Genomic DNA, 26,255 nt, shown 5'->3' with positions numbered 1-26,255 from the left:
CTGATTCAGGCATGTGAATCTATGAAAGACACCCCTAATACTGGATAAGAAATGCGTTACTTACCTGTAACAGCAGTTATCCAGTATTGGTGTCTTTCATAGATTCACATGCAACCCTCCCGCCTCCCCGGGAAGATCTCATCTCTCTCTAACATATATTACGCCTACCTAGCTTGGTGCGTACGAAAATCTGAGAGACTGAGGCTCCTGCAGGGAAGGTTCTAGAGGGAGGTGATAGCTGATTGGCTGGCTCTAAGAGTTTGGTCCTTTTTGCATAAGGACAAGGATAGGCTACTAAGGTGAGACCCTTAGGCCTATTTTTCTTTATGTATGTCTATGGGACATTACTTTTCTATATACCGGAGGCTCCCGTCTCGACGACGGGGAATGATTCAGGCATGTGAATCTATGAAAGACACCAATACTGGATAACTGCTGTTACAGGTAAGTAACGCATTTCTTTTGGCAATACGACAGGCAGAGGAGAACCATCCCCCATTGCCCATGGGACCACCTCTTGCAATGCCCCTTATGCCTACAGGACGCACTAAAAACAATTCACCTAAGGCGTTGGTGGTTTCGTGAAACAAAGCGGGAACCTCATGCATACTGAGGGCGAGGGAGTCTAAGCAGGGCACGATATTGGACATTAAGGATTTTACTTCCAGAATCTTCCCCTCGTTGGCAGCAAAGGTGTTCCATTTCAGGCGCCTGCCACAGTTAGAAGGGCATACTTCATGCGTTGTTTTCCATACATGTGGAGTTGGAGCTGTGGTAACTCCCGTCCAGGAAGAGGACAGGGACAAGGATAGAGGATTGTGGTCGCTGTCAACGGACGGTAAAACCACCATGTCTATCAAATGAGCCCAGAGTTTGTAGTTCAAAAGAATAAAGTCAATTCGTGAAGAATGGCCTACTCTATTAAACGTATGTGCCCCGGTAGGGTCTGAGTTTGATCTACCGTTGGTAGCCCTAAGGCCATGTTCCAGGCAGAGGGCATTAAGGTCAATGGCACTTTGGGTCCAACTTCTAATTGGGGATAGTGTGAGGGGGGGGATGCCTCTCCTAGCATCGTCCTCTCGGGTACCCAATATATCCTCCCTAGCCAGGGGTTCAAATGTGCAATTGAAATCCCCAGCCAGTATGACAAAGGAGTCGGCGCCACTAGATCTAAGTTCCTCGTCGATGCCCGTAAGGGACAATGTGGATGCACCACCCCTTGTTCCTCTAACATAGATATTAAAGACTTTGAGCGCCCCCCACACCCCACGTGGTCCTCTAACTGATAATCTCTGCAGATCTAGAGATTTAGTGGCTATAGGCCTGATAGAGAAACCCAGGGAGATACTAGCCCAAATTAATAGGCCGCCAGAGGGGCGGCCCTTCCCTCCAGGTGATTGTAAAGCAGGCACAAAGTAGGTGGTATAACCCACCTTGTGGCGTGGTTCCAAGCACCAAGTTTCCTGGAACAAGCAAATCCCAAAGGATTCAACAAATGAATTCCATTCAGGTATGTCAGTATTCCGTGCAAGACCCGCTATGTTCCAACTGACCACCTTCAGGGCTTCACCACCAACTACTCCCTGGCCCAACACAGGTTCGCTCGGGAGGGGGTCATGCACAGTTCTAGGAGCCTCATCCGAGGTCAGAGATAGAACTTCCCCCTCAGGGACCTCCAAGGGGGACCGAGCAGGCTCCCCCCCGCGATTATCGTCAACGACGAGTCATATCTGCTACTCGGAGGTCCTTCATTTGAGGTAACTACATCCGGTAATGATGGCGCCGGAAGAGACAACTCATCTTGAGACAATCTACGTGCTTCATGCACCTCACTTTGTGAGGCATTTCCCATCCCTCCCTGTTCAGCTGGTACTAACAGGCGTGTCTTATCTCGTGGGGGCTTAGGGACTGCCTCAGTGTCTAAATAGTTGACAGCTCCCCCACCCGAAGTCATTTCTATGCTTTCTACTAGATTACTTTCTTCTGGGTTACATGTAATCGGCATAGGCCCAGTGCAAGTTGTAGGTGATGTGTCAATCAAGCTAATTGCACAACCCTCTTTGAGGTGAGTCAATCTACTTCTTCTAAGCAAGTAAACCTATTGTAAGTTGGTGCCCCATTCCACCAGCTGTGGATGCCCTGCCGGCTATCTCCTCCCCGTACATGGTGTCTAGGCATTGACCAATTCCCCCCATAATTAGACCGCGTCTGCGGGGGGTAGAAGAAAGTGAGTGATCTAGCTTCAATAGGTGAGTTCCTGCCATAGGTGTTCCATGATCATATGTGGTTTGCCGTGTTTGGATCTTCAAATGAGACAACAATACAATCCCCTGGGATGGATTTATAAGAGGGGCCTTTCCATGGCACCCTTCGCACCATTAAAATATTCAAAACAACCCAGATAGGCATGTAGCAAATAATAAATAAATAAACAATGGATTTATTGTGCAGTCCTCCTATTTCTTTTGTTTATTCATCCATTTTGAGATCCATGGACCCGCAATGTATCCGTGGCACCTTGCAATCTGATTTGCTGGTCTTGACTCAGATATTTGTTGCAGCTGTGATTACGCACAGATCCTGCAGCAAAAATAAATGGTCAACTACTAGGGGGGGGATCATCCCTGATATTTTTGAAGAAGTCCAAAAAGATTGCATAATGCGCAATATACATTTTGTTAGACAAAGCAGATCTGGGTGTTATATGCACTAGCACTGTGTGGCTGGCAGGGTCTATGGGGGCTGCACATGTATCTGGAATCATGGCCCTCTAACCGAATTTTCACTACAACTCACCAAATTAATTGCCCCCCCATGTGATCTCGAGCAGTAACTTCTTATTGCTGGGCAATTTTAACATCCACAGCGAGTGCACTTCTAATGCTGAAGCAGTGACACTCTTGGCAGACCAAGCCCTCGTAGGATTATCCAAGCTCACCGAAGGTCCCGCACACATAGCAGGCCACACATTGGATATCATTTTTTCCAACTCTTCCAATGTTTTATCTGAGCCCCCGCAACAACTATTATGGTCAGACCCATGCGTTCATTGAATTTTCTATTCATGACCCAAGGAAGACCAATAGATCTAACCCTGTCATCCATCACTCCTGCAGACAATGGAAGAGAGTTATCCTGGAGGGCTTTCAAGCTTCCTTTGTAGGGCCTTGGACCACAGCATCGGATAATATAGAGGATGCCCTTGCCAAATACAATGTGGCTGTCTCTAGTGCCATTGACCAACTGGCACCACTGAAATCACTCCCCAATATCGCCAAGCGTCCTGAGACTGCCTGGTACTCCCCTCAACTTCGAGCTCAGAAGCAACTCTGTAGGAACCATGAAAGACCATGGCGTCTCGCCCATGATGAGAAAGGCAGAGACTGGTTCTTGGTTACTCTGTCAAATTATCATGGGAAAATCAAGGCAGCACGTGAAGCCCACATTGCACTTCAATTGGTCCAGGCTCACAATGATCCAAAAGTTTTATAAGGCAATCTCCAGTCCTTTACCAACCCCAAGGCCTGTGAGAGGCCAGTGGCTCCTACACAAACACTTTGCAACGACATCGCAAATTGCTTCACATAGAAAATAGAGCTCATTTACGATAAAATAGTCCTGCCAGGGAGCCAATCTCCAAATATTACACCTTCTGTTCAGCCAGCACAGACAACCTCCCATTAGCTTGAAAGTTTCCCTCTGGTGACACTGGCAGAGGTAGAAACACTGATTTGCACTGTCAAATCAGGTTCTCCCCTTGATACCATCCTGGCCAAGATCATAACCACTCTTGCCTGTCAACTGTCCTCCCCTATCGAGTGTCTTCTCAATCTCTCTTTGAGAGAGGGTCACATTTAGTTAGATTGGAAAGCAGCACAGGTCACGCCTATCCGCAAGAACATCAAGGCCCCGCTAACTGAGCTCTCTAATCTCCATCCCATCTCGCTCCTTCCTTTCCTGAGCAACTTACTGGAGAAGCATATAAACAAACTTCTCTCCAACCATGTCCAGCTGACCGGAGGCTTAGACCCTTCCCAGTCAGGTTTCTGGCCCAAATACAGCACAGAATCAGCCCTACTAGCGGTCACAGATAACATCAGGATGACCCTAGACAGGGGCCAATCTACGATTCTGGTGCTGCTGGACCTATCCGCCGCGTTCAACACTGTTTCACATCATATACTGCTCAGGAGATTGAAGGAGATCAGACTTAGAGACTCAGCTCTTCAGTGGATGACGAGCTTTCTATATTCCCACTCTCAGACCGGCAATCTTGGCCCATATCGTTCAGCGCCTATAGAACTGACCAAGGGAGTGCCTCAGAGCTCTTGCTTGAGCCCAACCTTGTTTAATATCTATGTGGTTCCCTTGGCCAACTTTCTAAGGATGTGTAGGTTTATTCCCATCTCCTACGCCGATGATACACAGCTGCTCTTTCCTTTGGATACATTTACTCCATTGGTACAGTTTGCCTTTTCTTCAGGTATGAGAGCGATCTCACATTGGATGAGGAGCAACTTCCTCCAATGCAATGTGGGGAAGACGGAGATTATGCTCTTTGGAGCGGTTCCATTACTTTGGACCCCTAAATAGTGGCAAGCTGATCTGGGTACCCCCCACCCCCTTGCTCTGAAAACCTGTGTTAAGATTCTATGCGTTTGCCTGGAACAAGCCCTTACTTTGAAGGAGCATGCTGCTTAGACAGCTGGTTCCTGTTTCCACACGCTGGGTTTGTTGAGCCAAGTCTTCCCATTGCTCCCCGACTCAACTCGGAAGACACTGACCCAGGCACTTATTTTAAGCCGTCTGGACTACTGCAATGGTCTGTTGGTCTCTGCTAATGAGTCAGCTTTCAGCAGACTTTAGGTAGTCCAGAATACGGTGGCTTGTTTGATCCTTAATGCCCCTTCCAGGACTGCCTCCCTTCTCCTGCTCTATCAGCTCTGCTGGCTCCCTATATGGGAACGGGTGAAGTTTAAAGTTAGCTGCATTATACATAAGGCTCTGTTCAACCTCGGTCCCACTTATCTTTCATACCTTGTATGCCTCCGAGGTCACTTCGCTCGGGATCCAAGTCCTTTCTTGAGGTTCCCAGAATCAGGAAGTCCAGATGGGACGGGAAGTCCATGTCCTATCTGGGCCCTCGTTATTGGTACGAGCTTCCACTATATCTGAGACAATGTTTGGATCACCTTCAATTCAGGAAGCAGCTCAAGACTACTCTGTTTTGCTTCCGATTTTCAGCAGATAGTCCTCTACACGCCGCCCGTCCAAGCGCTGAGATACCCCTTCGGGGGCCGATTCTGGCACTATACAAATAAATAAATGGATCCAGATACATGTGCAGTCCCTAGATCCTAAAGAATTCTGAATCCATGGCATCATCTTGGATGTCAGAATCCAGTAGAGTAAATGTTGAGTCAACATTGTGGAGAACCCCATTACACAAGGTCAAAGGCCTTGTTCTGTGGCATCTGAACATACATCCATACATGGGCTGAGCGAAGCACCTGAGGATAACCACTGGTGGTGTTCGTTTGATCGCAGAAATACTTCTTACAATTGAATGCGCACAAATCAGAAAGTTTAATATATGGCCCTGACTCAGTTTCTGTCTTGTAAACTCTGCTTCTCCTCTTAATGCGGTCAATATGGTGACACAGGTTAACAGTGTAGTGTCTGCATGGCCGTCCAAATTAAACTCCGGAAAAGTCAGTCATCCCGTTTGAGTTTAGGCCTATTGTAGTTGAATCATCCATCCTTTTCAAGATCGACTAAGTGAATGTCTGCTTGTAGCTAATGCTTAATACAGCCGTAAGGCTAGCTCTAGAAATGTATAAACTCAGGCACATTCACTGAACATTGCACTGGCTTCCTGGATGATTTTTAAAGCATTATCTCTTTCTCATAAAGTGATGAACTCTTGTGTCCTAGGTTACCAAATATATTATTAGGCATGTCCTGCAATGTCATGTGGTCAGGGCAGTGGTTCTCAGTCACAAAAAAGGCTGACTAGGAGGAAAGTCTTTATCAGTTCAAGCGTCAAAGACATGGAACCAACAACCAAGTGCCCTCCATGCAATTGTGGATTACGGACTTTCGCAAAAAATAAATAAATCTATTTTTGGGTCTAAATATAAAGACGGTTGTCTCCTAGCTATATGTAAGACACTGATTATTTCACCTATTTTATTGCTGTCCTTTCCTAGTGCCAAGATGCATCTGTGGTGTATGCGCGTGATTAGTATTTATTTCGTTAATTCATACACTAAAATGGCCTAAACCATGTGAATGCGCATGTGACGCATCAGGGCTGGCAAAGGCCCTGCAAGCTACCCTCATTGCACACAATCAATGGAAATGCACAGTATTATTAGAGAAGACCCCCCCCCCCCCATCCCCCATTTTTGGACCTACAAAGAAGTATCCTTTTAACTTCAGAAGACACTGGTTTTAAATATGCTTGTACCAAACATTGAAAGCTTGATCTTGCAGTACTCCTAGACCCATAGGTTGACCTAATCCCATCTTGTCCCCCAGGAGGTTTTAGAGAACAGATATTTCAAGTTTAATCTTTGGTATGAATTAAATGTTGATTTTAGCATACTGGAGAATGATGGAACTGCTGGGCAGTTACAAGGATGTCAAATTATTTTCACTTTTTTCAATAAGTTTAAGATGGTCTTTTAACTTTATTACAGTTATTGCGAGGAGAAGATCAGATAAAAGATCTAGACTTTAATATCTTAGCATTGATTTACCATGTTACATCCAACTACAGAGAACTGCCCTGTGTCCGAAAAGCTCACATAGGAAATTATTTTAGAAACAACATTGTGAGGAAATGGTCAGTGTTCAATCTGAAGATGATGTCTGAGAAAGAAATGGCATAACAACTTCTAGTCTAGTTAAGTTGTGTTCTAGCCGCCTATTAAACTCAGTTTATTGTATAGAAAAAGAAATGGCACAGAGATTTTTATAATTGGAATTTGGAGAGGTAAGTGCCATAAATAGCAGGTAAGTTGTGGTGCGTCCTGTACATTCTTAGAAAAAATGTGTCATCTAATTTTTAAGATTTACATTTTTTCTATCATACACACGAATCCTGGTGCAACTGTACAGCAAGGTTAATTTCTTACACGCATGCTTTTCAAACTCTGAAGGTTCTTTTTTATGAATCAATCTTGGCTTCATTTGCGCTAAATAATTGATTGCTGAATTAATTATATCAGCAACAGTATATAAATATCCCAGATGCGGGAATGTGATTTATGGTAACCTAGATTTATCTTTTTATAGGGTAAGCCGGACTTAAACACAACATTACCAATAAGGCAAACTGCATCTATCTTCAAACAGCCTGTAACCAAAGTTACCAATCATCCGCTAAACAAAGTCAAATCTGATCCCCAGCGAGTGAATGAACAACCACGCCAGGTTTGTCTCATTTTGTGTAGCTTTCTGAAGGTTCCTTGTCAACATTGAATTATTAGGACGACAAGAGGCTTTTTGAAATGCTTTATCACCTGGTGAGATTGTTAAAGTGCATAACCTTGAAATCCTATTTTATAGCAATGTGTTCTTGCCTTCTTAGCTGCCAAGATTTCAGATTGCCATGTGTGACATTTTCATAATTGCAGTGTAATTATGAGTTACATTTCAACTACTATAAGTGACACTTTCTCGTGAGCAAAAGCAAGCAATGAAGACTAGAGAAATATATAAATATAAATTACACCCATTTGAGCATTGTTTTTTTTTTTTTTTAAAGCATGTTCAATAGTTTGTTTGCTGAGCTCTGTTCAAATGCTAGTCTTAACATTACCAGATCTGAATTATGTGTAATTTTTCGATTTGGCTTTGTGCTTGCCTCTGTGTCAGTTAGGACAAACCAATTGGCATTGTATACATATGCCATGCTTAATTTGCAAACAAATAAACATAAGCAAGGAGGTCAAACGTTTTCTTAGGAGGCCATTACTCATGCCACATCATGCTTCTTTCGCTTCTCAACCTATTCTTCCTGTATCTATATCTCACTCTTGTAGGTTATTTTTTCATTCCTGCTATCTCAGTTGTCACTGTTCCCTTATTTTCCTCTGCCTTCTTGCTCCCTTTCTGTAATTCTCTCTTGCTCTTGGCCAACATGTGGTGAAAGAAAAATTACTCTCTTGTCTCCCAAAAATGAATTCCCTCCACTACCAACCACCTGCATAAATTAAGCACTGTATACGGGACAAAGCGGAGTCACAAGAGGTGGAAGTCCTCGTCCACTGGTACCCTGCCCAGCCCCGCAGCCACTGTCAGCAGCTGCCCACTGCTGCACAGAGATGAGCTGCCTTAGCCCAGGAGAAGGACAGCTTTTGGTTTGCCGAGGGTGAATGGCGGCAGACAGCAGCATCACCCCGACCCCCCCTCTCCCCCCCGGCCTTTTGGGCAAGGCCCCCTCAGGCTGAGGCAGCACACACTTGGTCACAGCTTGCCGGCAGTCTCGAGCCTGCAGCCATGCCCAGGGATTGGACTTCAGTACCGACACTGGCTGCAGGAAGCTGATCGCGCGCTGCCATTGAAGGGCACTTAACACCACTCCCTTTGCAATTAGGAGGGGGGGTGGCGGTGATGGTCACCATTAAATTTTACTTCAGTCATGCGGCAGTCAGAGGCTACATTCATTTGATCAAAAAGCATACAGACTCCCACCTTGTAATAATATCTCAAAAAATTAGGTCTACCTAATCATCCTGCGCAAAATAACTACTGATTTGATTCAAAAGCTTTATTTGGTATGTATAAAACAACCATGAATGTTTACATACGTAAAAACTGATTACATTATCCATGAATAGTATCAAATCAAGGTAAAAAAAAAAAAGCAAAACTGACGACGCTTTACATACACCATGGGGCAAAAATGTATCACATCTAAAAACACAAAATATGTTTTAAAAAACAGACAATAACATTTCTTAAAACCATTATTGGGTCATCACTATATCGGTACAACATACTTTTGCGTGTATTAAATGCGTTAGTAATATAAAGTGCCACATTAAGACAAACCCTGGCATCGTTTAGCTTGGACAAATATTTTACTGTGTCAAGATGTGAACCACTGCCGTTCGCGAGCAAAAGTGGTTTTAAATAGTAATTTCTGAAACCAGAATAAATGCCACAGAACAGCATGAAGTGCACAGTGCTCTGATTACTCTGTCCATCCCATAGGCAAGGAATCGTGTCCAAAGGCCAGGTTTTCATGGTGGGGAAGGCAACTAAGTGATGGACAATTCCCAATCAAAATCTGACTAATACAAGATGATGCATGAGATTGGGAATATAAATTAAATAATCTTGACAGTCCGCTTGTGAGGTAAGTGTTAGATAAAACTTTACAGTTGGTTTCCTGCTCACAGTCAAGCCGAGCTTCCCTCCTATGGTTCATAAAGGTTTCTCTAATCAACAACTTACTAAGTGATGTTACTTGTTGGGGATTAGTCCAGACGGACATCTTAAATAATGTACTGTACAATGAACTAATATAACCTAACCATGGGATCTTCATGACATTGTCCGGAGTAAAACAGTCTAAAATAATTGATTTTGTAAAACTAGTATCTTCTTTGGACCATATAGAATGCCAGAGCACTAAAGGGTGGGATGCAACTATACCTGTGAGGTACTGAAGCCCTACTTCTCTATGCTCAGAAGAAGCTGAAGTGGGTAGGCTGAGAAGGCGTTTGAGGAAACCATTTTCCTCCATCTGCAGGGCTTTACTATTGTGGTTACCACACACCAGCCCCATATGTTGCAATAGATGAAACCCTTGCCCTATAAATTGCTGTTATCTCCTTAACCCGCCTACAGCCCAACGTTGCTGAGAATCTAAAAATAACATGGGTGCTTCTTTCCATTTTACTCCTAACATTGGTAATTTCATGACTCCATGACCCGTTACTGGAGATAGTGATGCCCAGGTAAAAAAAAGTATTGACAGAGGTCACCAGTGATTTATCCATCAAAAAAGGATCGCTTTTGACCCTTGACCCATATGCCCTTGTATAGGTTTTACTTTTACTGATAGTCAATTTCCTGGCAGCAATAAAATCCCCAAAGGCGTCCATTAAACGTTGCAGCCCCACCGAAGTCCTGGCCAGCAGGATAGCATTGTCTGCATACAAATTTACAGGTGTGTGGCGCTCAGCCACTTGAGGGGCATTGGCATGCACTGCTTGGAAGGTCTGGTCCACCTAGTTAATACACAAGAAAAATAGCAAAGGGGCCAGTACAGAGCTTGACCGCAACAAACAAGGCCTCCAATTTCTCTAAAATTGGTGCCAGCAATGCTTCCAATCTGGAGTTGATCTCAGCTATTGGTGACACCCGTTGTGAGTCCCCCAAGTCATGTGGTAATGACCCAACCTCCGTGGTTTGGGGGGCTGAAGTCTTGGACGTATGTGGCCCCCTGGAACCACTGGGCATAATGGGTTTTCTTTGTATTTCCTTTCTTTTTTGTCTTAAGGATTGGTCTGGTTAACGAAAATGGTACGTGGGGATAGGATTGCCTCATTGTTTGTTGAATTAACCAAATGTTCGGTAGTTCTAAGGTCTTTATCTTACCTACTTGGGATCTCAGTTACTCGGGGTATGTCTATTACATAATTGGGCAACCCGATAATCCCACACCCAGACCCTCCACCAATAGAGAGACGACATTCAACATGATCTATTTCTTGGGAAATCGAGTTAACTGCCTGCACTAAAAACCAGTTGATAGTTCTCCAGCCAAAGTCGGATGCTGGCGGGATTTTAGCTACCTTGCACTTACCCATGGCCAACTAATATCCAAGTAACCAAACACCTGTGCCAGTTAGTCCCGGAAATGTATATGCAAACAGCAGCCGATTGTGATAACTGGCAGCCGGAAAAAGTGCAAGACTTTATTTCTCCACAGTAGGTGACCCCCACTTGTCTTGTCTTGGACGACTCAATCAGAGCTCCATTGAAAACCTGATACTGTGCTGCTTACCAGACATAGAGGACAGTCAGAGAAACAGTACCTTTTAGTGGGGTTGGGATCCGAATTGTCAGACGGGTGGCCCAGCCCGGGCAAGGACAAAAAAAAACATCTGTATGTCAACTTGACAAACAGATGCTTTTTTTCAAAGTATCCAATGCCGTAATGCAGTATCTTAAACTCTTGAAAATATGACATCTATTGCATTGCAAATATTTGTTTGATTACTAGGTCCCATGCCGCGGTTTCACTTTAATGTTGGCCATGCCCCTTTCTTGAGATGCTGCTTGTATAAAGCCCCCTCCGGCATTCACTGACGCTTCACTTGTCTGCCGGCCGGCTTGCCAGTTTGGAAATCACTAATCTTCTCCTTTAACCGAAATTACCTGACCCCGCGGATTGATGTGCACAGCCCGTTTTTTTGCCAAAACCTTCTTCTAATTAGAGTTCCTCGACCCCTGAACCCCGTGGACTGCTGGAGTGATTCCACCCCTGGTGCAGTCCTACGCAGGACCTTGCTTCAATTCAAGTAGGTTTCTTATGCCTTCTGCCTTGACTGCTTTTGCGTGTTTGGATCGTCCTACGCCACCCTGCCAGACGGCAACACTTGCTGCGCCCTGCACTACTCCCAAATCAAGTGACCTTTGTCCTGATGATGACCTGAAATTGAACAGGACGAAACGCCGTTGACTACTCCACTCAGAACGTTGGCGCCTATTGTGGTCAAATTAATTTACCCAAGACCTAGATTGACCTTGTATATGCTATTTTAGTATTTGACCACGTTTTATTTAGTTTTCTATTGCGCCGTTCACATCGTTATTTCACCCTTGTCACTGCGCCGCCCACATTCAGTGCACACTTGTATGTATGGTCACTGTTCTATTTAAATATACTGTAATGCTGATAGAACTACTTATATATATATATATATATATATATATATATATATATATATATATATATATATATATATATATATATAAAATAATCCTGTTCCTTGCACCTTTCCTGCTGTGGTCTCCCTTTGTTCTTCCCCTTCCCTTGCGAATTCTGCCACTTCTCTAAATGTTTTCCAGTTGAGATATTGTCTTTTGATATAAACTGTACCTAGTCTCACCTGGGTTAACGGGTTTACTCCTGTTCTTTGTCTGTATAAAGCAAGGGGCGCGGCCTCCATGAATGTGAAAGCCCTGCAAGGGCGCGAATAATGAAACAAATATTTGCAATGCAATAGGTCTTGCATTTGCCAGAGTTTAAGATATTGCATTGCCAACAGCTCAAACTCTCATTAATGGGAGACCTATTGCATTTCAAAAGCTTGTTAAAGATGGCTGCCAGCTAGATATAGGCTGAGCTTACCGAAAATTGATTCCAAAGGCCTAATGTGGAATATATTTATGCCCTTGCCTACCCTCCTAATGGATAGCCAATAGCTGTGGTCTTTGTATATCATTATCATTTTGCAACCAATTATAGCCTGCCTAAGACTGACTTATTGTGCCACCCTGGATGTGACAATGTGAAAACATGTCTCCCTCTGCAAAACCGTTTTAACCTGCTAACTTGATTTTGCCATTTATTCTAATAGAAAAAGCCCAAACTTCCTGGTTTGCTAATGACATCTTGGGGACCTGCAGAAAGCTAACATAGGAATGCATTCCGCCCATTGTTTACCAGCTTACCATTGACTTTGTGGTTTGTAACTCGCATTTGCTTGCTTTCTATTTGCTGGCAGTATTTTTTGGGGGTTGTCCAGCTTGAGTTTCTCCCTTCTCTTGCACAAATCCCATTTACTGTATTCTTCCACAAGTACTGGATTTCTGTAAACAGGTTTTTTTTTATCTTGTTCTTGTCGCATTTGCTGTGCATTCAAAGACTGAGGTCAAATGTCAGAATCTGTCTTTCCTGGAGCGTGGTGTTTACTTTTCTTTCTCGGACTTCAAAGCGAGAGCATTTATGTGACGACCATGTTAGGTACCCATGTGAGCAGAATGGCTGTAGGATGTTATTTATTCTAGCTCTAGGGTGTGCTGTATTATATTTTTTTCTAGCACAAAACCTTTAAATATCTGTAAATGAACTGTGCAGATATTTCAGGATATGGAAGACAAAAATAAAGCTCATTTTTTTGATAATTTGGAACTGTGGTGGAAACAAATATTTTGATACGATCAAAACAAATGAATGCACTGTATACTTTATCAGTAAAATTGCAATGGTAGTGGTAAATGCAACTGTAATGGTCATTTCAATTGATGTGTTGCCTGTAATGGCAGTGTGTACCATACCATGCATACTCCACTGTACTCTGCAAGGCTCCACATTACGCCACTGCGTCACTGCACTCCATTCTACTCTGCTCCATTTCACTCTGCTCCACTTCACTCAACACCTCTCTACTCCACTCTTACTCTATGCCAATGCACTCTACGCCAACCCACTCAAAGCCACTCTAATCTACATCAGCACCACTGCACTTACAGCACTGCACTCTGGCACTTCACTAAACTCTGAAACAATCTACTCTATGCCTCTGCACCCTACGCCACTTCAGCTCTTCACCATTCCACTCTACAACATGGCACTCTACTCTGCGCACCTCCATTCCACTCTACTCCATTCCACTTTCCCCCGCTGCACTCTACGCCATGTTACTCAAAACCAGTGCACCCTATGCCACTATAATCTATGCCAGTTTACTCTGCACCACTGGACTGTATGTCCCTATACTCTACACCACTCTATTTCACTACACTCTACACTAACGCGCTCCACGCCACTCTAATCTACAATGCACCACTGCACTGTGACACTTCACTCTACGCCACTTCACTCTACGCCACTTCACTCTAAGCCTCTCTACTCTGCACTCCTCTAATCTATGCAAGTGCACTCCATCCACTCTACTATGCACCACTGCCATGTTTGCCACTGTACTCTATGCCTCTGCACTCTGACACTCCACTCTGCTATAATGCACCCTCCACCACTGTACTCAACGCCACTCTGCACCACTGCAGTATATGCCACTCTTCTACACAACACCAATGCACTCAACACCACTACACTCTATGCCACTCCAGTCTGCATCACTTCACTCTTATCTATTCTGCACCTTTGCTCTCTATGCCACTGCACTCTACACCACTCTGCTCTGTGCCACTGCACTCAATGCTACTCTACTCCTCTGCACTCTATGGTGCACCACTTCATTATACCCTACACCATGCCACTACTCTGAAACAATCTACTCTACACAACCCTACTCTCCTCGGCGCCACTCCATTCTACCCCATTGCACTCTATGGCACTGCAATCTACTCCGCACCAATCTACTCCATCTCACTATCCTCTACGCCAATGAACTCTATACCACTTTCCTCAAAACCAGTGCACTCTACCCCAGTCTACTCTGCACCACTGTACTTAATGCCACTTCACTCTAGTCCACTCTACTTGTGGTAAATAAATAAATAATACCCTATTTTTGACTAGACATATATCATAACAGATAGCTCAATAAATAAGAGTCAAGATTCGAGGTAGTGGGAGTTTTTGCAGGTTTAATACAGCATAAGGACAGGAACAGGACAACCTGCATAGGAATAGGATGACAGGGCCCAGCAGCTGCTGGGGCTGGGTCTGGGATGAGCGCGCTGCCTCTTAATAACAATACATGAGCATATATACATAACGCAAACACATAGCATTACATTGCAGTAGGCGTAGCAGTGGGTGGAGCAGAAGGCGTGACGCGTAGCAGTCGCGAAAGATAAGAGTAAAAAGAAGGTGTAACTCAGACATGTGATGCAAACGTAACAGAATATGTCATGAATGGGCGGAAACATAGGAGGGGGCTACCTAAGGAGCCGGGACCTCTAACCTGGTGGTGCGCGCAAACTGGCAATGACGTGTTACGAGGAGAAGCTGGGGGCTATGAACTCTGTGCTAGGAGCAGAGACTAAAGTCTGGAGGGTCGGTGCGACATGTACCTAAACCCTATCTGGTATCTAATGTTTAGGGAACATGTTGATATAAACTAGAAGTCATGAGGGGAAAAGCTAACTGACTCTAAGACTGGAGCATGCATTTATTCTACATATAGTGCGTGATGAAGAATATTAAATGACCATTAAATACAGTATTTCTCTTAACATGGAGCCGCATAGGCTAGACAATGACGGAAACTATTGATGTAGTTCAGTAGCTTAGGAATGCAGAGAAGGAGGACTGAACTGATAACTGGAATCATAACATAGTCTTGGCAGACTCAGAGGCAGAGCCAAGCTGCACCGGGCACTGCGAGGCCGGAAGTAAGTGGAAGGTCGAGGATACAGGTGGGGGCTGTATCGCTCCTCAGCGAGGCTTCAGGAGACAGGAGCTGAATCTGGTGTCCAGGCCCTTTTGAGGCCTAGAAACGGGGACTTTATAATAGAATAACGTGCACACTGAGAAACGTGGCAACGTAGCTTTACATAGGCCTGATACTCATATTACTCATGAGGACTGGAAACTGGCATACTAGAGGAGGACACAACTGTAATTGCGTCTTGAATCGGACATGGGGAATAACATATGCATATTGGTCATGCACACATAACATATGATGGATGACACGTAGGGACACAGAACATGGCAAAATTTACTTTTCCGTTTTAACCTGCTAACTTGATTTTGCCATTTATTCTAATAGCAAAGCCCAAACTTCCTGGTTTGCTAATGACATCTTGGGGACCTGCAGAAAGCTAACATAGGAATGCATTCCGCCCATTGTTTACCAGCTTACCATTGACTTTGTGGTTTGTAACTTGCATTTGCTTGCTTTCTATTTGCTGGCAGTATTTTTTTGGGGTTGTCCAGCTTGAGTTTCTCCCTTCTCTTGCACAAATCCCATTCACTGTATTCTTCCACAAGTACTGGATTTCTGTAAACAGGTTTTTTTTTATCTTGTTCTTGTCGCATTTGCTGTGCATTCAAAGACTGAGGTCAAATGTCAGAATCTGTCTTTCCTGGAGCGTGGTGTTTACTTTTCTTTCTCGGACTTCAAAGCGAGAGCATTTATGTGACGACCATGTTAGGTACCCATGTGAGCAGAATGGCTGTAGGATGTTATTTATTCTAGCTCTAGGGTGTGCTGTATTATATTTTTTTCTAGCACAAAACCTTTAAATATCTGTAAATGAACTGTGCAGATATTTCAGGATATGGAAGACAAAAATAAAGCTCATTTTTTTGATAATTTGGAACTGTGGTGGAAACAAATATTTTGATACGATCAAAACAAATGAATGCACTGTATACTTTATCAGTAAAATTGCAATGGTAGTGGTAAATGCAACTGTAATGGTCATTTCAATTGATGTGTTGCCTGTAATGGCAGTGTGTACCATACCATGCATACTCCACTGTACTCTGCAAGGCTCCACATTACGCCACTGCGTCACTGCACTCCATTCTACTCTGCTCCATTTCACTCTGCTCCACTTCACTCAACACCTCTCTACTCCACTCTTACTCTATGCCAATGCACTCTACGCCAACCCACTCAAAGCCACTCTAATCTACATCAGCACCACTGCACTTACAGCACTGCACTCTGGCACTTCACTAAACTCTGAAACAATCTACTCTATGCCTCTGCACCCTACGCCACTTCAGCTCTTCACCATTCCACTCTACAACATGGCACTCTACTCTGCGCACCTCCATTCCACTCTACTCCATTCCACTTTCCCCCGCTGCACTCTACGCCATGTTACTCAAAACCAGTGCACCCTATGCCACTATAATCTATGCCAGTTTACTCTGCACCACTGGACTGTATGTCCCTATACTCTACACCACTCTATTTCACTACACTCTACACTAACGCGCTCCACGCCACTCTAATCTACAATGCACCACTGCACTGTGACACTTCACTCTACGCCACTTCACTCTACGCCACTTCACTCTAAGCCTCTCTACTCTGCACTCCTCTAATCTATGCAAGTGCACTCCATCCACTCTACTATGCACCACTGCCATGTTTGCCACTGTACTCTATGCCTCTGCACTCTGACACTCCACTCTGCTATAATGCACCCTCCACCACTGTACTCAACGCCACTCTGCACCACTGCAGTATATGCCACTCTTCTACACAACACCAATGCACTCAACACCACTACACTCTATGCCACTCCAGTCTGCATCACTTCACTCTTATCTATTCTGCACCTTTGCTCTCTATGCCACTGCACTCTACACCACTCTGCTCTGTGCCACTGCACTCAATGCTACTCTACTCCTCTGCACTCTATGGTGCACCACTTCATTATACCCTACACCATGCCACTACTCTGAAACAATCTACTCTACACAACCCTACTCTCCTCGGCGCCACTCCATTCTACCCCATTGCACTCTATGGCACTGCAATCTACTCCGCACCAATCTACTCCATCTCACTATCCTCTACGCCAATGAACTCTATACCACTTTCCTCAAAACCAGTGCACTCTACCCCAGTCTACTCTGCACCACTGTACTTAATGCCACTTCACTCTAGTCCACTCTACTTCACAATACTCCACTCCACGATACTCCACTCTGGTGCTCTACTCCATTAAACTGTACTCCTCTTTGACACTGTTCTCCTCTCTATGCCACTCTACAACACTACTCCACTCTTCGGCGCTCTATGCAACTCCCTCTACGCCACTCCATTCTACGACACAGTACTCCACTCTACCCCACTCCACTCACTCCACTCAACTCTACAACTCTTTACTCCAGTTTGACACTGCACTCTACAACAATGTACTCCTATTTTCGTCACTCCACTCTACAACATTCTACTCCCTGCAACACCCTTTATTCCACTCCACGACACAGTATGCCACACCACTCTACAACATTCCATCCCACTCTACTCAATGCTCTTCCACTCTGACACTACTCCCTCCATGACACTTTACACCACTCCATGACACTCTGACAATGTACGCCCATAACACTCCACTCTACTCCACTTTACAACATTCTACTCTCCTTACCCCACTAACTTTTTGCCGTGCTGGAGTACAAGATGGAATTTTTTTTTTGCCAATGCCATTAGCTCTTCTTGCATAGGCGAGACCTATTGGATTTACCAATGCTTGCTAATATATGTTATCCCCTATAGCATGCCTATGAAGCCCTAGTACAGGGTGCCGGGTGCTGTGTATTAAAAAAAATAGGACATTTACTTTTATGTGACCTAACAGTAAAAATTCCAAATAGTTTTTTTGACTGTGAAAGGCTAGTAGCCCCATCACGAGTACAGGTTTTAGATGCGGACAATTCAACTGTTCTAACTTCTGAAAGGCACAACTAAAGTTGGTACTTTAAGGAATCGAAATAATTGTTATGTTAAACTCGACTTGATGCCCAAGTCCAAATGAGTAACTTTTAAAGAAAATGAATTTTTAGAAAGTTGCCACTCTGTTGCCCAAGTTTTCCAGTGGCCATTCGTAGATGATGGCCACCAGACAGCCTTCTTCTGCCCTCCTGGGGAGAAGTGTGAATGACTCCCAGGAGCAGGAACAATAGAGGCCTGCTGTTGGAGGAGGTTTTGGCTCTCCCTGGCCGGAAGCCTCATAGCGTGTGAGCCCAAAAGGCAAGTTCCAAAAAGGGGAAACCGACTTTGAAGGGTAAACTGTGGACCCATACGAGAGGGGCAGCTCTTTTGTTCAGGTAGACTGGTTGACGTCCGGGAGAGAGATGGGAGGCCAGTTGCCAAACTGTTTTTTTCCTTTGATGTGTAGCCCTCGGGTAACCATACCTCTAGGGTGGGCTACCAAGCTTTAAATGCCGATAGAGTGACCCTGCCATCTTGGAAGTGGGTCCAAACTGAGGTGGCATGGTGGCTAAAAAATTGATTGGACTGCAGCCGGATCAATTGCCAGTGGCTGAAATTAATTCAAGCATTCCATCCATCTCCTTGTTATACATTGCAAAAGTCGTTATCAGGCCTGAAAGGTCCTGGTAGCCAATTGTCTAGTAACTGCCACATTCCCTGTGTGTGCTTTCTGGGCATAAATATGGCACCCAGACCTCACATCACGTCTGGACTGGAAAGAGGCCAAAGAAAGACAGCCATGCTGTTCCCTGAACCTGTCACCCACCGCTGGACTGCACCTACTCATCCTTAGGCTAGGAAAAGAGGTCTTTGCCTGGCATGAGGAATAGTCGCTCCTGAGCCCCAGACAAAAGGTGAACATAAAGAGTCAGTTGCTTTACTTCCTGCTACAGTAACACGGCCACAAAAGCTGAGGAAGCCCATCCTGTCTAGTAAATTGCCAGAATTGCCTGATCGCCACTGACTACCGACGTACAGCTGGGGACACCAAGTCCCACTGCTCCAACAGCTGGAGCTGGGAGTCATTGGAGTGCAGTTTGGTCACCCAGGACCGACACCAGCCTTTACCAAAGGGAGCTGCTGTGACCGTAGACCAGTAGACCAGTAGCCCAGTGACAGCTGGACTTTTGCTGGAGCCAAGAGGACTTCGAGCGACATAGACCCCTGTGGCCATAGTTGTCCAACCAAGACCATGTACCGAGAAGTAGCCCAAGGAAGCCCCCCGCCGACCGCACAGCATCCTCAGAATCTTACAGCATCTTCAACATTCGGTATCAATTGCATCAGTGCCACTCCATTATAGTTTATGGTTGTTTGCCCAGAGAACCTGGAACTGGACTGGAAACTGCTTTGGTGACAAAGTAACTGTCCTACAAATCCTTACTGACACCCTTGACCACCTCCCTGTCGGAGTTGATCACCCTAAGTGGGCCAGAGTACTCAAACACAACTTTTTAAAAGTTAGCTGTGGTGGTTGCCAATGCTTGTTTAAATTTTTTTATGAAGAGCTGTGATTTATGTTTTATTTTCAAATCTAGATCTCTGGAACCCTCAGGTTGACTTTATTTTTTTGTTTGGGTACTTCTAAAGGCTTTACACTTGTTTCTTTGTTTAAGTCTGACTGCTCAAAGCCAAAGCTACACAGGATTCAGCTATGGTGTAACAAACTACCCACTTCTGTATCGTATGGGTAGCGTTTGAGTTGCTCATAATCATTGTTCTCCTCCACCACCACCTCCCCCACCATCATCACTGCCGCCACTTCCCCATCTCCTACATCTCCACATCACAACCCTTTCGATGCTACACCTCCAGGGTACCGAAGACAAACACTGGGGGTATGGGAGAGCCATTAGGGATCCTGACCCATGGCACACGTACGATACAAATCCCAATAGACCAAATGATCTGGATCTTTATTCTGTCCGCCCCTCCCCTCCTGAAGATGCTAGTGCTGACTAGCAACTTACTGTGGGGTGAGCTACACAAGTAGTCTTTGAAGAGGTTGTCAGTTGTTGTAACATGCTAGGAAGTAAAGGCAAAAAGAGTATATTTGTGGGCGGATAAAAGGATATCAAAGAGGAAGTCTTTTTCCAAACAGCCTGTCCGTGTCCAACTTATTACCCCATGGGTAGATATAACATGCAGACCTGCTCCGTCAGACCCCCTATTTATACGGGGTCAGGTACCATTAGACTCCTTAGTTGCCACTATTGCTCGTAAGAGAGAACAGCCAGGCAACTGGGGATACGCCACCTCCTCAAAAAAAGAGTAAGCGTATTGACGCAGCCGGGGAAAGAGTAGCACCGCAGGCAGCTAATCACTGGCTGATTGCCAAATCCTTAGGTACTTTTTGCGCGTTATGATAGAGCTATTGGGATGAAATGGAGGAGCTACTACAGTATCTCCCTGAGGACCCTCGTAAAGAGGGCAACAAATTGTTACAGAGAGTCAGACCATCACCAATAATTCCATAAAATGTGCCCTAGATGCAGTGTAAACAGCTGCTAGAGGTATCAATACATGTGTGCTCCTTAGGAGACACGCTTGGCTCAGATGTTCGGACTTCAAGCCGGTAGTCAAACAAGCAATGCTCAACATGCCCTTCAACAAAAAGCATCTTTTTGGCCCACAAGTAGACACCACCTTAGATCAAATGAAGGACACAGACACTGATAAACCTAAGGGAGCCTTACAATCTACTACACTTAAAGGCTACTTTCGTCGCTACTTTTGTCGCTCTGGTTACAAGTTTGGATACAAATCCACCACCACAGATGCCTTCACATCTCAGCAAAAGCAGTGTCAATCCACTGTATTTCAGGGGCTCCTTCAGACGTGGTAATGATAAAGGAAGGGGCAGGGTTCCCTCAGCATCAGATAAACATCCACTGCCAAACAGTGATTATCCAATCCTTCCCCCAGACCACACAACACCTGTCGGGGTAAGACTTCAATCTTTTTACCCACTCTGGTAGTCCATCACAACAGACCAGTGGGTACTAGCCATTATCCAACATGGCTACTGTCTGGAACTCATTACCAAAAGCCCTTTGTCTCAAAGTGGCCAGTCTGTCATCAACAAGACACAGTAGTATATTCTCTCTACTTTCTGATTCCAAAAAAGGACAGGTCACTAAGACCAATCTTATACCTCCGACCTCTCAACCACTACATCCTATCAGAATACGTTCTTATGGCCAGTCTACAAGGTTCCATTTTCCCCTTCTATAACAGGACAACTTTATGGCCACTAATGACCTAAAGGATGCTTACTTTCATATATCCATACATCCTGGGTGCTTACCTCAAATAACTCTGGTTTGTCATAGCAGGAAAACACTACCAATTCAAAGTTCTTCTGTTTGGGGGTCACTACCCCACCTAGTGTTTTCACGAAGTGCTTGGCAGTAGTCACAGCACATCCAAGATGGCAAAACGTTCACGTATTCCCTTACCTGTACTATTGGCTCTTCAAAGACCGCAGCCATCAACAATGTCAACACATTCAGTTTATAGTGAATCTGATCCACAATTTAGAGTTCACCATCAATGTCCCCAAATGTCACCTTCAACCTGCTCAACTACAACCATACTTACAAGCAATCCTCATCACACAGTTGCGTTTAGCTTACCTCAATCACGCTCTAATACAACATTTTAAAACCATTCTACCTCAATTCTAGTAATCAAATGCATAAAGACAAACTGGTTCTTCGTCTAATCCTAGACTTCTACCTAAAGTAGTCTTAGTTTCACCTCAGTCAATCCATTGAGCTCCGAGTTTTCTTCCTTAAGCCTGATTCTGTAGCAGAAAGTTCTCCATACCGTAGATGTAAAAAGGGCACTCATGTTTTACATGGATAGAACTAAAACTTTAAGAAAAACAAAGTAACTGTAGCTTTTTCTCCACCACAGAAAGGCAACCCTATATCCGGATAGTCAAATGCATTTTATCTCGCGACATTAACGCCAAAAGATTTTTTACCTGTAACTACCAGAGGACATTCCACTCGTAAAAAGGAACAACTATGACATTTTTAGTAGATATTCCTGTAAGAAACTGGCTATATATATATATATATATATATATATATATATATATATATATATATATATATATATATATATATATACTGCACCAAAGTGAGGTACAGTGTGTAGAGAGTCCAAGGGTCTCCTGAGGTTTGGCAGAGGTTAAAGTTAGATATTATTGCCATTAGGCCCCCCTTTAATCAGATGGTTGCAAGTGGCTCTCTTTTAAATGCTAGATCTATTATTAAATATAAAACACTTTTAAGAGACTTTGTCTCGGATAGGAAGCCAACTTGGCTTTTTGTTACAGAAACCTGGGCGATGGATGCGTCAGGCCTGGATCGGTTAGACGCTATCCCTTCTGGGGACACCCTGTCTAGATTGGATAGAGTAGGCCGGTGGGGAGGAGGGTTGGGAATCTTTTATAGAGATGCCCTTATTTGCCGCACACAGGCTCTGACTACTCCCTCTGATCTTTATCAGGCTTACTATTTTTCCATCAACCTTCACCCTACCGAAAGCTTTTCTGGCATTTTATGCTATAGGCAACCGGGCCCTAGGACATCCTTTAGTCAGAACTTTAGCAAACTTGTACAACCTTATCTGGAGAGATCCAACATAACGCTTCTGGGGGATTTTAATTTCCATTTAGAGAATACCTCCTGTAGGGATACTCAAGGCCTCCTGGAAACTCTGGGCTGCTGTGGTTGTTCGCAGCTGGTTGGAAGTTCCACTCACATTGCGGGGCATACCCTCGCTGGGTTTTTTCTAATGATCCCAGGCTAAAGGTGGGGCAGCCAATCCCCCTAGCCTGGTCTGACCACTTTGCTGTCCCGTTTGATTTATACTTTCAGGCGACCGTATCGCCTACTTCTAGCGACAGGAAACTGGAGGAAAGAAGGAACTTTAACCGTATAAATAAGGATGCACTTTCGCATTTCCTTAATAAGCTGAAGCCCGCCAAGCAGCTTGATGCCAATTCTGCTGCCATGGAACGATTTCAAATATTGACAGTAGCAATGGACTCCCTTGCTCCGGTCAAGAAGCATTGTTCAGCAAGAATAAGACCTTCGGCTCCCTGGTTCACGGAGAGACTCGGTAAACTCAGACAGGGCTGTCGTAAACAGTGGCTTGCTCACTTGGAACCCCCTGAGAGGGAACGACATAAGCAATGTCTGAAAGATTATAAAGCGGCCATTATGAAGGAAAAGAGATTATACTTTTCCAGGGTCAACGCCTCCCTGAAATCTTCTAAGAATCTCTTTAAGATCATTAATTCTCTCATCTCCCCGCAGGTATCTGATCACTCGGAGGTTTCGCAGGAACTCTGTGATAAAATTTCAGGTTTTTTTCAAGCCAAAATTTCCGATATTTATGCCCTGTTGGAAACCGCGAACTCCAGTATTAGGACAGGAATGCAAACTTCTATTCCCTCCGGTGAGGTCCTGCCCTTTGGGGAGACTCCCAGACTCCTTACCTTCCCCCCCATGTCATTGGAGGTGACGGATGGGCTCCTGGACCGTGTCAACTCAGGATCCCCTTTAGATCCCTGCCCTCTTAAGGTGTTAAAAACCTGCCGGGAGATCATGATCCCCCCCCTTTTTACGGAAGTTATGAACGCCGCCATTTCTGACGAAGTCTATCCATCGCTGTGGAAGATAGCGGTTGTGAAACCACTATTGAAGAAGCCCACTTTAGATCCTGGCGAACTGAAACATTTCCGACTGATCTCCTTGCTTCCCGTTCCTGCCAAGATTTTGGAGGCCTATCTAAAAATCTCCATCTCAGCACATATCTAAAAGACCACCATCTCCTGGATGGCTCTCAACATGGTTTCAGGAGATACCATAGTATGGAGACAACCCTGACGGCAGTCTTTAACAACATCCGGACTCAGGTCAATGCTGGCCATACCACTCTTCTGGTGCTTTTGGATCTCACCACAGCCTTTGACACTCACTCTCCCCACAGGCTGGTGGCTCGCCTTGGAGAGATAGGTGTCTGGGCACTGCTCTGAGTCTCCTTGCCTCCTTCCTTAGTGAACGTGAGCAGAGGGTGAAGCTGGGCCAGTTCTTTTCAGCCCCTAAATCTTTGCGGTGTGGTGTCCCTCAGGGCTCCTCTTTGAGCCCTACATTATTTAATCTCTATGTGGCCCTCTCACAAAAGTGGTGAGATCTTTTGTGCTGGAGGTGTTGTCCTATGCGGACGACGCCCAAATAATGGTCTCCATAACGCATACTGTAAAAGAGTCTGCCCTTAATTTTAGGAGCTGGATGGAGGCCATTTCCCCTTGGATGATGGAACATTTTTTGAAACTGAATGGAGAGAAGACCGAGGTCCTGATTTTTGGGAGTAATCAGGAAATCTGGTCCAGTGACTGGTGGCCGGCCACGCTTGGTGTCTGCCCCGGTCCTGTTTCTCATGGGAAGAACCAAGGGATTGTGGACAATGCCCTCTACCTGGATCTTCAGGTAAACAGGACTGTCTCCACCTGTTTCGGCATCATCCGGTTTCTCAGAAAGAACTCCCACTACCTTTCTTTCAAAGCACGCAAGCAGGCCGTTATGGCCTTAGTAACGTCCAGATTGGACTATTGCAATGCTCTTTATCTAGGCATTGATAAAGGTCTTATTCATCGGTTACAGATGGTGCAGAATGCCGCGGCCAGGCTGGTATTGAATATCCCTAGACATAATTCAGTTACCCCCTCGATCAAGATTCTGTGATGGACCGTAGGATAATTTTTAAGATCCTATGCCTGACTCATGAAGCCTTCTATGACTCTGGCTCCGAGGGCATTAAGTCGATTGTCCATCATTATGCTCCCACCAGATCCCTTTGGTACTCGGACAAAAACCTACTCACTGTTCCCAGGTTTAAGAAGGTTAAATGGGGTGGCAGAGCCTTCTCCACTGCGGTGCCCAAACTGTGGAACTCTCTTCCAGTAGAAATGTCTAGTCTGGTCTCTCTTCCACTATTTTGTAAGGTCTTAAAGACCTGGCTTTTTCATGATTCCTCTGCTTGAGCATTCTTCTTTCTCACCGTCCCCTGATGTTTTGCATCCAGCGCCTTGACGCCCTTGGGCTAAGTTCGCGCTTTACAAGCTTAAATTCATTCATTCAGATAGAACCTTACTCTCCAAAGTGGTAGCTTGGTTGAGCAGTAAGGCAGTATCAGAGGACAGTGTTAAGCATTTGATATACCCAGCAAATGAATTCACACACTCAAGAACGGAACTCTAGGCCAATTGTTTTTGTATAAAAAAAAATACTGTTTTATTTCTAGAACCAAGCAAGCCTGGCACAGGCAAGCATAAAAATACGTTGCAGTGGTAGACTACTTGTATGAAACATGATTTTGGTTACAGTTTAAGCAGTTTGCAACACCGGTATAGTACATTCGAATAAATGGGCTTTTTAAGTAAAATGCAATTAATTACTTTTCAGATTACTTTTGCTAACACAGGGCTAGATTCTAGATCCAGCACTGGGATGTTTCCTGAAAACAGTTGAGTAAATTCGTTTTAGTTAGAGGTACAATTTTTAAAGAATATTATTGTATTTCAAAAGTTGACACGTTTTCACATAGAATCACCAATGTTATCCCATGGGAGGAAATTCACATAGCAGGTAAGTTACTTTAACGATACTTTTCATACTCCGTGCTGGATACCTAGATTCAGCACTGGGACATCTCCTGAAAACAGTTAAGAAAATGCGTTTTGGTTAATCGGGTGATGTTTAAGGAATATTTTCAGTTTTCAAAAGTCGACATAAACTTTTGGGGAGAAAAAGTGTCATTGTTATTCTATGAGGAACAAGAGGT

The 26,255-nt window shown here is 44.5% G+C and overlaps 1 protein-coding gene across 4 annotated transcripts in view; it reads left to right on the top strand.

Moving 5' to 3' along the window:
• MBD2 (methyl-CpG binding domain protein 2) overlaps positions 1 to 26,255 on the top strand; it is a 525,750-nt gene that overhangs the window by 142,721 nt on the left and 356,774 nt on the right. For 3 of the 4 annotated variants that reach the window (XM_078674814.1, XM_078674813.1, XM_078674815.1), the window contains exon 3: positions 7,300 to 7,437. The exons of the other annotated variant lie outside the window; for it this stretch is intronic. In XM_078674814.1, coding sequence (XP_078530940.1) covers positions 7,300 to 7,437 — 138 coding nt within the window. The remainder of the gene's footprint in view (positions 1 to 7,299; positions 7,438 to 26,255) is intronic. 4 annotated transcript variants of the gene reach the window in all.

The sequence above is a fragment of the Lissotriton helveticus genome, chromosome 2_1 (genome assembly GCF_964261635.1).
Source record: "Lissotriton helveticus chromosome 2_1, aLisHel1.1, whole genome shotgun sequence".
NCBI classification, from domain to species: Eukaryota; Metazoa; Chordata; class Amphibia; order Caudata; family Salamandridae; genus Lissotriton; species Lissotriton helveticus.
This window is presented reverse-complemented; position numbering and strand designations above follow the sequence as displayed.